At 38.4% G+C, this 16869-nt stretch overlaps 1 protein-coding gene across 10 annotated transcripts in view; it reads left to right on the forward strand.

The window, feature by feature from the left end:
* Window positions 1-16869, forward strand: part of GSAP (gamma-secretase activating protein) — a 214096-nt gene that overhangs the window by 136992 nt on the left and 60235 nt on the right. For all 10 annotated transcript variants that reach the window (XR_011648743.1, XR_011648742.1, XM_023583072.3 and 7 more), the window contains 5 exons: window positions 2111-2180; window positions 2518-2571; window positions 10241-10329; window positions 13205-13274; window positions 14960-15009. Coding sequence is in view for 8 of the 10 variants with exons in the window: in XM_058297967.2 (XP_058153950.1) it covers window positions 2111-2180; window positions 2518-2571; window positions 10241-10329; window positions 13205-13274; window positions 14960-15009 (333 nt within the window). In the remaining 2 variants the exon portion in view is untranslated. The remainder of the gene's footprint in view (window positions 1-2110; window positions 2181-2517; window positions 2572-10240; window positions 10330-13204; window positions 13275-14959; window positions 15010-16869) is intronic.

A 16869-nucleotide genomic window follows, 5' to 3' on the forward strand; every position in this document is an offset into this window, starting at 1 on the left:
GTTTGAACCTTGGACCTTCCATGTGGTAGGTGGACCCCTTATCTGTTGGGCCAACTCCTCTTCCCCTAATTGCCTTTTTACATAAGTTAGTTTTGGTCAAATTTTTATTGCCAACAATGTAAGAATCTGATACTTGCATATCTTTTGACACAAAAATTACACTTGGAGGTTTTGATTCTACAGAAATATTTGTACAGTTAAAGATGCATGAAAAGGAAGTTCATTGGATCATTGTAATACCTAAGAGTAGAAAACAATCTATTATAAATGCCCATCACTAAGTTCTTTGGAAATTGATACATCCATTAAAGGATTCTCCAAAACACATTGTTACATGAACAAAGCAAATTGTCAGAACAGCGTGTTTCATTTGTTTTTAAAAAACTTGCAATAAAACTATGCAACAACATGCATAAATTGAAAACTCATTTTAAAAGATCTGAAAAGCTACAGCATAAATTGAAAACATTTGAAAGATCTGGAAGACTAAAGAGTAAATTATAACATGCTTCCTTTTGGAAGTGAGTTCGAAATGGGCAAGGGTAATGAAGGGTTTAGATTTTTTTTTTTTTTAAGATTTATTGTATTTCTTTCTTTCCCTTTCCTCCCCTCCCTGCCCTCCTACCTGTTGTCTGCCCTCTGTGTCCATTTGCTGTGTGTTTTTCTGTGTCTGCTTGCATTCTTGTCAGGCGGCACTGGGAATTTGTGTCTCTTTTTTTGTTGTGTCATCTTACAGCTTCAGTTTTCCACGTGTGTGGCACCACTCCTGGGAGGGCTGCGTTTTTTGCATGGGGTGGCTTTCCCAGTGGGGCGCACTCCTTGTGCGTGGGGCACCCTTATGCAGGGGGTAACCTGGGGTGGCACAGCACTCCTTGCATGTAGCAGCACTGCACATTGGCCAGCTCACCACATAGGCCAGGAGGCCCTGGGTATCAAACCCTGGACCTCCTATATGGTAGGCAGACCCTCTTTCAATTGAGCCACGTCTGCTTCCCGGTTTTGACTTTTTGTGTGATAGATTTTTGCATCTTTTAAACACCGAGACTGTGCTCATGTGTAACTTTGTAATTAGAAAGATAAAACATTAAAATTAAGTATCCATGACTCTTCTTACCTATAAACATAGAATACCTCTTTGACAAGAGTGAAAGGAAACCAAAATTCTTACATGAATTTAACTTAAAGTTCACTCTAATCACCTGTTTCTTGATTCTACCTTTTTTTTCACCAGCTTTTGGCCATAAGGGTCTAGTGTGCTCTTAGCTTCTGTTTGGTCTGCAGGTATTAATTATCTCCTTAATACTTCTACTACTCACTGTTTTTCTTAGCCTATTCTCTTCTTTGTTCTAAGACTCTTTATTGTTCCATTATCCTCTGAGTGTACCCTAGGAGAGAGTTTATCAAATGTAATTGTGATAGTCTCACGTTCTTCAGTCTGTACATCGTATCTGCCTTCTAAATGACCATTTTCATTTTTATTAATCTTCAAGGAAATGGAATCTTGTGACATTTTGAAAATTTCATACAAGAAAAAAGTTTAAAATTAAATAAAAATAAAAGACTATTTTGATAGTTATCTAAATATGAGAATCCCACAGGAGATTCATGTGTGACAATCTCTTAGACAAAACTGTTTTCATAGTTGTGTAAATTGAAAACTTTACTCACCTCAATAATTATAACAGCTAACGCTTGAGTGCTTTTTTGTGTGGCATACACTGGATTAAATCATTTGATTTTCTGACAACCATATGCAATAGGTATTAGGATAGATATTTTACTATTGGGAGTACACAGAAGTTGATTTATTTTCCCAAAGTCATATAGCTAGTGAGTGGTAAAGTTAAGATTTGAACCTGAGTTTAGTTTGCTACAAAGTCTGTACTCTTAATCACTATAATCTGTTATCTAATGGTTGAATTTCAGTGCCTCACGTGCTCTTTTTTTCCTTAAAAATAATCTGGAACTGCTCAGCAGGGATAAATTTATTCATTGATGACTCTTTAGTACAATGACTTGCCACTCAAATACTTGGTAGAGAGCCAAATGGGAATTTATAGTTTATTTCATATGAAACATCAAATTGAAAAAAGTATCTTTTTTTTAATAGCATATCTATACCTTTGAGAAAGACTTGCAAGTTGTCAGTTGCTCTGTCAACAATGAGAGAACGTTGCTAGGTAAGTTGAACTCATTCTTCTGCTTCATGTCAAGAAATGCACCTTTTAAGGGTTTCAAAGTATTAGATTTGGCAATATTAAATTAGTCTATAAAGATGATTTTCTGGGAAAGAGATGTTCTTGGAAAATTATATGTAAAATAAAGAATCTACAAAGTATACCTACAAATAAGAATGCTTTGTATTTGACCTTAATTATCCACTCACAGATCTTTCAGGTATAATGTTATACCTGAAGTTTACCTGGTAAACTTTGTACCTGAAACTTTACATGCTAAACTTTAAAAAGCTACCATATGAATCAATTGCTAATGGGTTTTTCTTTCTGTTTTCATTAGCTGCAAGTTTAGTTCAATCTACTAAAGAAGGAGGAATGAATGAGCTTCAACAAGGTGATGAAATCATACTTTTTAATGCCTTTGTAGATTAAGATTTAAGGACTATTAAGTAAAATTTCAAGCATCTTTAGAAATAGCCTTATTTTAGAATGAAAAGGCAAAGGTCATGTCAAGCATGATAAGAGCATGACTTTCATTTATTTATTTATTTTTAAAGATTTATTTATTTATTTATTTAATTCCCCCCCCTCCCCCCGGTTGTCTGTTCTCTGTGTCTGTTTGCTGTGTCTAGTTTCTTTGTCTGCTTCTGTTGTCGTCAGTGGCACAGGAAGTGTGGACGGCACCATTCCTGGGCAGGCTGCACTTTCTTTCGCGCTGGGCGGCTCTCCTTACGGGTGCACTCCTTGCGCGTGGGGCTCCCCTACGCGGGGGACACCCCTGCGTGGCAGGGCACTCCTTGCCGCATCAGCACTGCGCATGGGCCAGCCCTACATGGGTCAAGGAGGCCTGGGGTTTGAACCGCGGACCTCCCATGTGGTAGACGGATGTCCTAACCACTGGGCCAATTCTGTTTCCCAAGAGCATGACTTTTAAATACAAAAATAAATAAACAGGAAAGTACCAAAACAATATACTATATATCTTTTTTCTTCTTATGGCGAAGTATTGACTAATACTTAATACATTGTACTCTGCAAATAGTCTACCAATAGCAAATTTTAAAAAATCAATTATATCCATGTGACAAGGCCGCTTCATTGTTTCTTATTTATGTGATGCCCTTTTTTCTTTTTTTTAATATTGTCATCCATCTATCTATAATGCAACAAGTATTGAATGCATGCTATGGGTCTGTGGTAATTCAGAGAAGCATGGTGACTGCCCTCTTGAAGCTTGCATTGTAGTCTGGGGTTGAAATCCCAAATACCTGCAGAATCCAGAAAGGCCATGTAAATAAGCAAAGCATATTGAGTTTAAGAAAAATTGCATAACCATTGGTTGGTCTTTGTTATTCCTAAATTTAAAGTAGTGACCAGGAAATATTTCTTTTCTTCATTGAAAAAAAGAGTTCAAGTGCTGTAGGGACTAATGGTGAGAGAGAGGTGGGGGAATGGGGAGCACGTACCCCATCCTTAAAGGGGAACACACTACTCAGCCTTAGGTTTTAGTTGCCATGGGGGGATGTAAACCCAGTGGGGTGAACTTTTTTCCAGTTTATCAAGAGAAGTGTGGACTTTTATGTTAAAATTTAATTTTTTAACTATTGGTTCAAATACTTCTTAAAGTTTTGTTTAGGCAATGATAACTACCTGTGGACTAGATCCGGCTGGTGGACTGCCATTTTTTTTAAACTTTGGTCTAGTGGATCTCATAACAGTTTCTTACTATTCTGATCCTGCAGTGCTGTCCATCTGTTCTGTTCATTAAGCACTTAAATTCCTTCATTTGCTGGCGTTGTTCCCATTCAGATGCACTTTCTTGTGGTTACATGTGATGGAAAAACCCTTTGTACACATTTTCCACATGAGGCTTATGAGACAGTCCTGGGCTTCTTGCAATACACATTTTCCTAGAGAGCCAGCTTAGGACAAGAGTCAAGTCTGCATAGAACCTTCTCTAGGGCCTTTGGCAGGAGAGTTTATGGGAGATGTTGGTGAACAGGAGGCTTTCCCTGAAATCTAATCATCATTGGTATTAGTCACCCTTACCCTTGTTCCCACCATGTTACAAGGAGAACCACAATACCTTTCTTCCCTTGTCTGTGCCATGTCCCTCTCTCACCAGGCCCCTTAATACTCGCTGCTCCTTTTAAGATTGGGTGAAATGCTCAGTTCAGAGCTTTAAGTGAGATATAATCTAGGGCATTGGTTTCCTGGCCTTTAAAACAGGATATGGGCAAAGCAAAGGGAATGGCCTGGTTGCTTGTGTTCCTTTCGATTGTGAGTCTGGGTCACTATACAGAACTTTGGATCAGCTCCCCATGCCTCCTTGTTCTTTCTGCACCTTATTCCTTTTGACTTAGAAATTCTTTATTATCTTGGTAAACCCAGTAGTATTTATGATCTTTACATGATGTTTACTGTGCAGAACATATATATCATAAAATGTACTTTCAGACCAATAAACCAACTTTATTATAAGTTTCATTTGAATTCTATTCATGTATGCTTGCCCAGTCTTTAAAGTTTGTGCCTATAGTGCAATTATCTGCTTGTATCTTTAAAAATATGAGAATAAACATTTTTTGTTATTGTATTGAATGCCTGGTAGCTTTATAACTTCTTACTTCACTTTTTATGCTAGCCGATTCCTATGAGAACCAGCTTTGCTTAGGTGTAATTTGACAGTGTCTCATTTCAGTTGCCCTACCTACTTCCTGCTTTCAGCATAGAGCCTTTGGGAAAGTCTGTTAACCCCCTACATGTGTGGGCAACCTGGGTGTATGGTTGCAAATGACGCCCAATAGGGCAACTCATGATGGATGGGGGACCAGGTTGTTGAAGGATAAATGCTTCTCCTTTTTATTCCTAAAGTGTAAAATTCTCAGGTGTGTTCCATGCAGTTGAAGACCCACGGTGTTCACTAATTTATATAGCATATACATTAACATATAGTTAACACTAATGTATATTGGTTTTTACTCTTCCGGTTTTACTCTCCCCAACTTCTCATATGAGTCGCTTATGGTTACAGTGATCCTGATGCCGGAGACCACTTCTTGTCTTAGTTTGGCTTTCCACATGAGTAGAATCTGAGATGAAGATTTGAGGGCACTTAGTTTTTTTGGATGAGCATTGGGGAATAGTGGGTGGGATCTTGTTTAAACAGAGATCTGAAAGAAGGGAGGGAGCTAGCACATGGCTATGGGGAAAGCACAATTTTGCCAGAGCCAACAGCTAGTGCAAAGCTCATGAGGCCAGACTTGCTGTTCAAGGTCCAGTGAGGAGATCAATGAGCTTGGGAAGGAGTGAGCAGGGGGCAGAATGGTAGCAACTAAGACCAGCAGGAATAGGGGGTGAGGTGCAGGCAGATCATTTCAAGCCTAAGAGATGACTGTAAGGACTTTAGCCTATATGCTGAGTAAAATGGAAAGAAATGCAGATTAAAAAATTATTGTGGTAACATATATAACATAAAATTTGCCATTTTAACCATTTTTAGGTGTAGAATCCAGTGGCATTAATTATATTTACAATATTGTGTTACTATGAACACCATTACCAAAACTTTTAAATCACCCAAAACAGAAACTCTCTACCCGTGCAATAACTCCCCTTCCTCTAGCCTCTAGTCTACTGTCTCTATGAATTTGCTTATTCTAGGTATTTCATATATGTGGAATCATATATTTGTCCTTTTGTGTCTGGCTTATTTCACTCAGGGTAATGTTTTCAAGTATCATCCATGTTGGAGCATATATCAAACTTCAGCAATGTAGATTTTGAGTGGAGAAGTGATCTGACTTATTTATAAAGGATTGCTTTACCTGATGTCTGGAAAATAGACACCTGCAGGAGGGCAGGGTGAAAAACACTAAGGCTATTGCAATAGTCTGGTGGCTTGGACTGGGAAGGAGCAAGGGAGAATGGTTGTATTTAACGTATCTTGAAACAGACTGGTCAGGATTGGCCAGTAGATTGGATAGGAGGATGAGAAGAAGAGAGGAGTCAAGGATGATTTACTAGAACTTTTTGTCTAGAGCAGGTGTGTGTTGTGTGTGGGTATTGCATGTGTGTGCAGGTTGATGGGAAGAGTAGGAAAAAACAATTTTGTCTGGAGCCTGCTAAGTTTGAGGTGCCTGTTAGCCCAGTGGAGATGTCAGGTAGGTAGTTGGATATGTCATAAGTCCAAATGAGGGCTGGGACTTGAGATACACATTTGGGAGTCATCAGTGTATAACAGCTATTGCCCATCGTGGAAGAATTTCGTTTTGTTCAGTTAAGATTTCAGAACAATATAACCAGCAAGCATTATAGGATCTGATTATAATGTTCTGTTTTTTCAACAAATATTTTGGAAAGGTTTGTTTTATCTGTCCATGATTTTTTTTTTAGAGATTTATTTATTTCTCTCCCCTTCACCCCCCCCCCAGTTGTTTGTTCTCTGTGTCCATTTGCTGCATGTTCCTTCCTGTCCACCTCTGTTGTTGTCAGCGGCACTGGAATCTGTGTTTCTTTTTGTTGCATCATCTTGTTGTGTCAGCTCTCTGTGTGTGCGGCGCCATTCCTGGGCAGGCTGCACTTTCTTTCACACTGGGCGGGCCAAGTCTGCTTCCCTATCTGTCCATGATTGACCTCATATGCCATTTGATTATGAAATGTGGTTTGCCTGAAGATGTTGTTTAACACTCCATTGCTTAAAATGAGAGATTTTTCATCCCAAATAGACAAACCATAACATCTTTCATACAAACAAGATGGTATTTCCCAGGCTGCTTACTTCAAAATACAGTTTTAAAAAAATCAACTGCCCTTCCCTTCTTGGTTGTGGCCACAGCAGAGTTAATGTCTTATTTGAAAAATAGCTCTCCAAAGAAATCCAGGCCTAGGCTGCCCTCCTCACTCTCCCCTGTGGAGTTGTGCTTGTCACTAGGCACAGCAGGTCTCCACTGGGTAGTAGCTGGGGTGGCCACATGTGCTGGGCCCCACTGCCACTGAGACTCTCCAGAGCTGCATGTCTGCAGCCAGTGAAGTGCTCCAGACGCTCCATGGATTTGTGGTTTAGTTCATGAGCTCTGATAACAGAGCTCCCTCAGAACCAGGCCCTGCCAGACTTTTCTACCCTTGTCAACATTTCACAATATGCTCCTTGACCTGCCTCGGATTAGGTTCTTTTCCCCACCCCAACCCTCCTCATGCCATATTTATCCCTGTGCTTTGGTCCTGCTGTCTCTACTTCCTGTGATGTCTATATCCTGCCTAGGCCAGTCTTTCCCTTCAGTGATGTCCTCTCAGTTGATATCTGCATTCATATCTTGATTCTCAAAATTTATTTTTTCTTTTCTAAAAATAACTGACACAACTGCAGTGTGGTGCTAATATTTAGCCAGGAGGACTAACAGAGCCATGTCTTATTTTGACTCTGGCCTTTCATCCTGTTCCCATCCTAGCTCTGTGTGAGGAAGTAGTTTGTTCCTGTGTCTTGTGGTGATGCACAAAAGTACTAAACCACACTAATTTTCATTGCCCAGATCAATTCCTTCTAGCAAATCTGAAGTCAGTTGCACAGAATTCTCATGCTCTCTAGCTGCAATCATTTAAAGGTCAGACCAAGAAGTCCCAGTGATATCACAAAGTCACCTCTATCTTCCATTATTTTGTTGTTGTATGCAAGAAAATAGAGAACCATTCTCTAAGTTCTTAATACAAGTTTAGCAATTTATACAATCATGAGATTTTATGGCTGGCAGTGACTGTAGAAATAATCTAGTTCTAATGGTTTTTTATTTTATTTTTAAAATAAGAAGGCATTGGGGCCTAGAAAAATGGTGATTTGTTGAGAATTATGTGTTAGGTCAGTGAAATCGCTTAAATTATAGCTTATGTCTCAAGAGTTCCATTCCAGAGTGCTTCCTGCTACACTGTGAAAGTACATAGTATTTTATTGAGCAATTCCTCCTCTTTGTAAACATTTATTCTTATCATTGGGCTACTTGCTATGGGGTTAAGTATCCCTGCGATACTAGAGAAAGGAAAAATTAATGTAGGAAGATGGTTTCTGTCCTTGAAGGTCCTCTCATTTTAGAAATGAGAATTTAGACTATAGATGGTTATATCATTTAGGTATAAATTCATGCTAAAAAGACCCAAACATAAGGTGATTCCTTATTTTCCCAATGAGAATATTCTCCCCCCTCGAAAAAATGTTTTCCAGTTGGCATATATAAACTTACAGAGCAGGAGAAAAAAATAGTTCAACTTCAGCAGATACTATTTTATATATTAATTTTAACTGTACGTATTTAAAATAAAACAACATTAATATGTGATATGCCTTTTTCCACATTCTCACATTCTGCAGAACATAACCATCCTATTTCTCTCCATGGGTATCTTTGACATCGATGTCTTTCTTATTCCTAAGCTATTTTTTTGAGTCATCAGGTAGATTGCCAAAGACCTCACCTCCAGTTACTGGAAATGATATTTGATTTTCATTTGTTCTATAGTTACAGATTTGTGACTCCATATAATAACCCCTCACTGCCTTGCCTTTTCAGGTAGTCTTTACAGAGATCCAGTCTTCCTAATTATGAAGTTGTATCCCAGAAATGATAGTTTCACATTCTTTGCCCCATTCCGCCCACCCTCTTTTATAAAGTAATGTTGTCAGTTTTCTTTCTTAAATTTTGAAAGCTGGCATTGATTCCATTTCATGCTGCTTTGCCATCCCAAACTGCACATTGTAATTCATAATGAAGCCTTTGAGAGAGTCCCTGATAATATTAGTCTTTATAAGAACTCAAATAAAAGGCAACTCCCCCTCTTCTCTAAGGTTTTATCTTGATAGGGGCCCTTGACCTAAATTTGGATATCTATGGTAACCTCATTCTAGCTCTTGTTCATGGACTTCCCCCTAATTGCTATCTTTTATAGCATTTGCTCAGATGGTTCACTGAGGAAGTAGCAGGTCTCTATCAGGGCAACTCTGCCACCATTCTTGAGGGTAAAGAAAGCCCATGTCTTACTGATAGGTGTTGTCAACCATAATATGTTCAGGCATTGGAAATATCTTTGTATTTTTACACACAAACAAGATTTGCCATTGTGCTGAAGAATTGGAGTGACACTGAATTGAGTTGTGTTTGTTTAGACTTGGAAGCCAAGAGGGCCTGTGAAGCTATGCTAGAAATGGCTGAGAAACATGGGCAGGAGCTTGTTCCTCATTCCATGTGCACTGACTTCTCCTTTGGGCTGTTTTCTGTATCTGTTTTGTGTTTTGAGAAGTGCCAAAGTAAATTTATTGAAAATTATCTTTCTTGGTAGTATAGGTAGTACAGTAGTTAATATATTTACATTTTCAAAAGTCAAACCTATGTGGAAGTAAAACATATATTCCCCCTCACATTTTTAACTTCTTAATTTTTAATGTCTTTACCTTCTTGGGGGCTGATACCAAATAGCTACACAAAATCTACTCATGCCTATTTGCGTATCTTAGAAGCATGATAATTTAAAGAGTAATAAATGATATCCATTAAAATCTAGTTTGTCAGGCACTCATACATTGCTGGTGAGAGCACAAATTGATGCCACCTTCTGCCTCAGAAGCCACTCTGTTTTAAATGTGGTGTTTTTCTATGAACTAAAAAATTTTTATGAGCCTGAAATGTGTCCCTTCCCCCCATTCCCCATTTGCTGTTGCTTCCAGGGCTGCTTAAAGACTTCTTGTTTATACTTACTTTTCTCCAACATTCTGGGTATTACATAATAAAATGCAATTTCTGCAGGCTCCTGAGGGGTGTGGACGGCAGGACTTTTGCTAGGTTGTTTGCTATTTTGGTGTCCTGGAGCAACCACACGTCACTGTCTCTGGAGAGTGGGACTGGGAAAAGGATTACAGTTTAAGTCACCTGAAGGGACTTTATGATGATGGCAAAATTGTTTTACTAGTTTACAGTAAATGTAAAAGGATTTACCAGCAATTCTTCTCCCTACTTGCTTTGGAAAGATATTGTGGGACATTGTCATTTTCATTACTAAAAGCCCCCTTTTCTTTGCAGGATCAAAGTGCTTAACTTTGTTAGTGGAAATCCACCCTGTTAACAATGTAAAGGTTTTGAAAGCAGTGGATAGCCATATTTGGGTACAGGTAAGTGATCGTGTCACTTATCACTTTTCTCATTAACCAAAAGGCTTGAAACCTAGAGGTAAGTGTGTTTACAAAGTACTTTCACACACATGATCATATTTAATCCTTCAAGCACTCCTGTAGGTGAAAAGGCTAGAATTTTCAGCTCTTCCTTTGCAAACATAGAAAACAAGAATTCAAACTAAGCTATTCTGACTCTGCTAGGCCATGGTGCGTCTGATAGTAATGTAATTTTTTTTAATATGATAAAATATCAAATATTAAAACACACTTAAAGTGAGTCGGCTTGTTAATTTAATGTACTTACATGATTGACAGATTAAATATCTATGATTAAATGATTTAATTAATCACTGAATTTATCAACTGCATGAATTGATGTAGAAGCACTGTATATATAATGCAGGGAGATTAGATACCTGTTCATCACGTAGTTTCTCAGCATAATTTCCGTATTCCTAATTTCAAAGTTTGCTATAGGATCAACGTATCATTTCTTGTGGTGTACCTAGATTCAACTTGTACAGCTGAAGTATCTGCCTCTTCCTCTGTCCCCCCACTCCCAGCCTCCAGCCCGTGGGTCTCCCTTCTCCAGTGTGTGTTAGGACAGGGCTTGTCTCTCATTTGCCCAGGCTCCTCCACCATCACACAGTCTTCCAGTTGCTCCTCTCCCCACCACTCCTGACTACTGCCGACCACTTTTACTTCCTAACAGGGCTTGGCCTGGAGCGCTCAAGCTGCATTGCCCTCCCCCAGTGAAGCACTGGAGCTGCGGGGTGACAGGACATTCTTCTCTTTTCTGGCCTATTCATTTGGCTTCCCTCATACTCCACCCAGGCTGTATAGATGATGAGGTATTATTGAAAGGTTGGGCCAACTTAAGGAAATTAGAGCATGGGAAGGAACACATGACTTCATCCACAGGCCAAGAGATAAGTCCACAAATAAAGTAAAACTTATACTTATCCTGAGGATCCTCCGCAGTTCCTAGCACTATTCCTAGCACTGTGACTCTGGGGAGAGAAACTCCTCCAAACCTCCATGCTTGGCAAATCTTCACCTTCTCTAATCCTCCCTGAATTTAGGGAAATGCCATTTACTGCCCACTGAGTTTGGTCTTGCTCTGGAATCTATCTCCTTTTTCTTACCAAAATCTCCATGATAATCCCCAGTAGTACACGTCCCTAAATCTACGTGTTCGGTCTTGACCACCTTTCTGGAGAAACTTTAGCAGGTCAGTGCTGGGTGGGGTTTAGATTCCAAGTCTGCTTTGAGAGTTCCTCCAGTATGAGATGCCTCTTCTAAACACATAAACACATACCTTTACAAGTTTATACTGCTTACCCGCTAAAGACAAATACTAATTTTTGGAGTCTGGCTCCATATTTGTGAAGCAAAACATTTCTTTGAATACAACTTAAGATGTATAGATGCTTACTCACAACATTGCATGCTTTTGCAGAGCTGTGTCCGAAAGCCTGTCTGTTTTCTGGCTTCCAGACATTGTTTCAGGGCCTCCTCATAATAAAAAGGAGAACAACAATAGCATCAACCCAAATGGGACTTTTAAAGAGTCACATTCTTACTGATTGCACAAAGATTAGGCAGAGGTTTGCAATTACAGCTCTTCAGCCCCTTACTCCAGCTCAAGTTTTTAAGCATGCATCTCTGACTACCTCTGAAGACTGGGGAGGTCATATCCTTTTCTGTAGGAGTATCCACTTCTTTTGAGGCACCGAGGATTTTTATTTCCCATTATATATACAGTGTCACTCACCTTTGCTACTCCTCAATTCCAGTATACAAAGTATTCTGTTTCATGTGCACAATTTCACAAACCATGGGATAATTTCTAGATTTGTAGGTATATTCTTTTGCATTGCTGTCCATTTTATAATTCAGAGACTATTGATTTGAAGAAAAGTAATAGTAAAATGTTGTTTTCCAATTCCAAAAAGAAAATGATTACAGTGTTAAAAAAAACACAACCAAGTTTATTTCCAATTTATCATTATGAAAAGTTAGGACATCAGGTAACATACTGTGTCAAAAATTTTCTCAGGTTTTGGGGAGACTGCTAACTGTAAAGCTGTTTAACCCCTTTGATGACAGAATTAAGTCATTGGAGTCACCCTATGTGCATTTGGCACCAGCTTTCTCTCATTACCACAGCTGACAGGGTCAGTCTGATTTTCAAAAGCAGGGGAATGCCTTGTGCTGCTGGCTGCCTGATTGGTCCTGTAGACATACATTTGTGTCTGGCACATGTGGGAGGGTACAGAGATGGAGCAGTGGGGTGAATTGAGCCTTTTCTTCCCGTGGCAGTCATTCTATGCTTTGGGACTTGTAAATCTTCAACCATATGCCACACTGGAACTCATTGTCCTTTCTTGGAAATTCCCCACTTAACTTGTGCTTTGCCTTTTGGATGTGAGACTTTTGGATGTTGTAGTTGAGGTATATTAACTTAGCTCTCAAATACTAGATTTACTTGCACAGCAAATGTATTGTTCTCTCATTTTGTGTGTGTTTGAAATAGAACATTCTGTATAAATATTATTTACTTTCCGATTGGCTTTAATGTTCCAACAGAGAAGCACCATCCCTAGAAAAAGCTTAGCCTTACAGTTCAAATTAATTATGATAGTGTTGTACCCAAGAGCAATTTTCCCCAGGAAAACTGAGCTCCTGAAAGTGTTTTCTTTTCTTCCTTGCTTCGATTTGTAATGCATACGTGCTTACAATTCCCCTAAACCATTCTGTGGTTCTCTGTCCCTTCTGTGATACATGGTAGTACAGTGATCAAACACAACTTTCAAAATATTTTTGCAAGCAGGGTAGTTGCTTAGGATTTTGATTAATTTCCTTTTCACAGTTCCTCTACCCACATGTTGAAAGCCATCCTCTTTCAGAGAACCATCTGTTACTGATTTCAGAAGAGAAATGTAAGTATATGTTTAGGTAGTTTATGGGGACTTACTCAAGGGGCGTGGTCTCTTAGTGTAATGTGGGACATGGTTGAATCTTTTAGATGTCCACTTGGCAGTGCTGGAGGCCCACTGACCTTTGAGGTGTATTTCAGACCAAGGCCTCCTATTGAAGCGCCCACTTATTCCCCCAGGCGCTGCTCAGTTTCTTCATCTTAGAAAGATGGGCTCTTGCAAATATAGATTTCCAATTTTGTCAGATGATAGAGTATTTGTGGAGCAGTTATGTAGGTTATTTCCCCCATTTTTTGTCTATCTATCCTTAAGATGTCCATAACATAGAGAAAGGCTTGTTTGGAGGGAAGGGAAGACTTTAGTAGCTAGAAGAATTCCATGGCGGGACTTGAGAGTACATACTAACTTGGTCAAATTCAGGGAGAGGCAAATAAGATTGGGACAAAAAAAAGTTATGTCCTTCCAAAATGCTTTTAAGCTTGTGAAAAATGAAAAAAATTCACTGGCAGATCTTATCTAGTAAACTGTTTTTCATGTTAGAAGATAAAATTGCTTAATTATAGTTGGAAGGACAGACCTGAGGGCTTAGGTTTGTGTTTGTCCCTACTCTTGCTTAATTGTCTGTCTCACATTTTTTTTTTTCTTTCTCTAATAGTTTTATTTTATTTTTTTTAAATTTTTTTATTTTTTATTGAGTTAGTAATAATATTACATTAAAAATATATATGTGAGGTCCCATTCAACCCCACCCCCCCACCCCCCCTCTCCCCCCCCCCCCAACAACACTCGTTCCCATCATCATGACACATCCATTGGATTTGGTAAGTACATCTTTGGGCACCTCTGCACCTCATATACATTGGTTCACATCATGGCCCATACTCTCCTCTATTCCATCAAGTGGGCCCTGTGTCTCACATTTTTTAAACGTAGAAACAGCAGAAGGTAAGGAACAGATGTAGCTCTAGTGGTTGAGTGCCTGCTTCTCATCAGGAGGTCTTGGGTTCGATCCCTGGTACCTCTGAAAACCAAACAAATAAACAAGCAAATGAAGAAAACAACTCTCATTGGGGAGTGAAGGTAGCTCAGTGGTTCAGCCCCTGCATCCCATGTATGAGGTGTTGGGTTCAATTCCCCAGTACCCCCTTAAAAAAAGGAAGAGCAGAAGGTAAGTATGGCTTAATCTAACTTGCTTGCAAATAGAAAGGGATCTGCTACAAATTGACTTGATGTTTTTAGGGTTTTGTTAGTGTGAAATTGACCCCTACAAAAATGTCTCACCAAATTAATTGTATAATGAGTTTTCTGTCTGATACATTCATACAAATAGGTATTTGGTATTTGGAAATAGAATGTAAACCCTGCCACATAGACCTTTCTTTCTAAGACAGATGGGATTGGAAAGACAAATGCATGTTTAGAGTACACAGGGCAGCAGAGAGTTAAAAGATTTCATGTATTGTTGGTTTTGGAGTGTGGGCTTGAAATAGAATGTAAAGAGTGAGAGTGTGGAGAAAGGTGGTTGTGTTTTTAGAATTTCATTATGAGATTACTGTCTGTGATGATGCTGTTTGCAGACAGTTGTTTGTTCTGCATTACTTGTATTAAAATTTGTCCATGACTGTTAGAGTAAAGGAATTACTCATATTTTTCATGAAGGATAAATTATTTTTCTGTTTTTTTAATAGATATTGAACAATTTCATATCCAAGTCATCCAAGAAGATGGAAATAAAGTGGTAAAGAGTTGAAATTCCTTTTGCTTCAGAGGTTTTTCCCACAAAAGAGCTACATTATAGACTACCAAAGATAGATGAATGATAATGATACATAATATTTTCTTTATTTTATATCTTTCAACTTGTGGACAGTACAAAGATATTTGAAGGAGTTAGTTATCCCTTTCATCTCTATGCCATTTCCCAATTTGTTTTCCATGTTAACTAATAATATTAGCCTTCAGTGAGTTTTTCTGTACATTTGACCTCACTCTTGTGAACATATACAAGATCATATACAAGTGCATGTATACTGGGGTTCAATTGTTTATTTACCAAAATAGAATCATAATATTTACATTAATATGTCACTTTTTGTCACTTTAATTTTTGCTTTTTATTTAATGTATCAGGGATATCCCTGTAAGTTACTAATTGTTTCCTAAATTTGTATGCATATACATATATGCACACACATATAATAAAGAAATGGGATCATTCCATATTAGTTGGGGTTATATAGTACAATTTTCTTTTCTTTTTTGCATGTTTTCCACTTCTCCTTTTCCTTTTTACCTTTAACTTTGTTTTGTAGCCTGGTATGTATCCTCTCATACCCTTCTCCCTACTTCTAGAAACTTTCATCCTCACTACTGACACAGGGAGGGGTCTGTTTGTTATTGTCCACTTTTCCTTGCTCAACTTCGTGGAACTACCTGTAACTTGAATCATTCCAGTTCCTTCTCTTTAGAGGTATATAACAATAACTACTATAGATAGAAATTCACTTGATTGCAAGTATAACTATAGGCTTACATACTGGATACTGGTACATATTGAGCTAAATTCCCAGGGATGGATCATCAGTATAATGGGCATATGCATTTTAAAATGCCAACAGATTTTGCCAGATTGCTTTCCAAAAAACTTCCAGCAATTCATAGCTTTACAAGCAAGGTACATGAGTCACCTTGTCCTCTATCCCTACCAATAATAGGTGCAGCTGTTTTTTTAATGTTTCCAATTAGATGGGTATATATAATATCTTATTATTTTAGCCTTTATTTCCCTTCTCATATTAATGAGTTTGAAAATCTTTTCCTATGTTAATTGGCCATTTGAATTTGTTTTTCTGAAAATTGCTTAGTTACATCGTTATCTATATGCTATTAGGTTAATGCATTTTTTGGCCATTTATATGAGCTCTTACTACATTCTTGATATTAAAATTATTTCCTTTTAATATTTAAACAATAGCCTTCATTCAGCAAAATAGCCTCCAAAGATTTTGATATTGAAGAAAGTTATGTGAGCAAAGTTAAAATGGAAAGCAGCATTTGTTAATTATGTATCTGCTATAGAAATCCCCAAATGGAGAGACCTAGCTGGATAATAACCAAGAGAAAGTATGTGGTTGGAGCACTAGGCCACCAGTGGCTAAGAGGATGGAAGAACAAGGACAGAGCCATTTCTCAGAGGGTTGAGCCAGAGAGGAAAGACCAAGGCAGAATCAATCCCAAAGCCAGTGATGAGAATTTAGAGGAGGGAGTCAAATAAACACACTGGAGTTGAGAGAGACACTTGTCAGGAGCCCAGAGAAGATTCTGTTAGATAAGACAGTATAGACTTCACATTCTTTCACCCATGGGTACCCTTCAGAGGGACACTTCTGAGCTCATTCATAAAGACTGTGGTGATCTGCAATTCTATGTATTCCTCACAACATCCCTGCATGATAGGTGGTATTATTAATTATCCCCATTTTCACAGGGAAGACAACCAAGAGTTGCAGAGCTGAATTCACTCTAGAAAGGAACAAAACTAGGACTTGAGCCTGGCTATGCCACACTCTGATGTTCATGTTCTTGTTAATATATACCC

Source organism: Dasypus novemcinctus, chromosome 5 (assembly GCF_030445035.2).
Source record: "Dasypus novemcinctus isolate mDasNov1 chromosome 5, mDasNov1.1.hap2, whole genome shotgun sequence".
In the NCBI taxonomy this organism is placed as follows: Eukaryota; Metazoa; Chordata; class Mammalia; order Cingulata; family Dasypodidae; genus Dasypus; species Dasypus novemcinctus.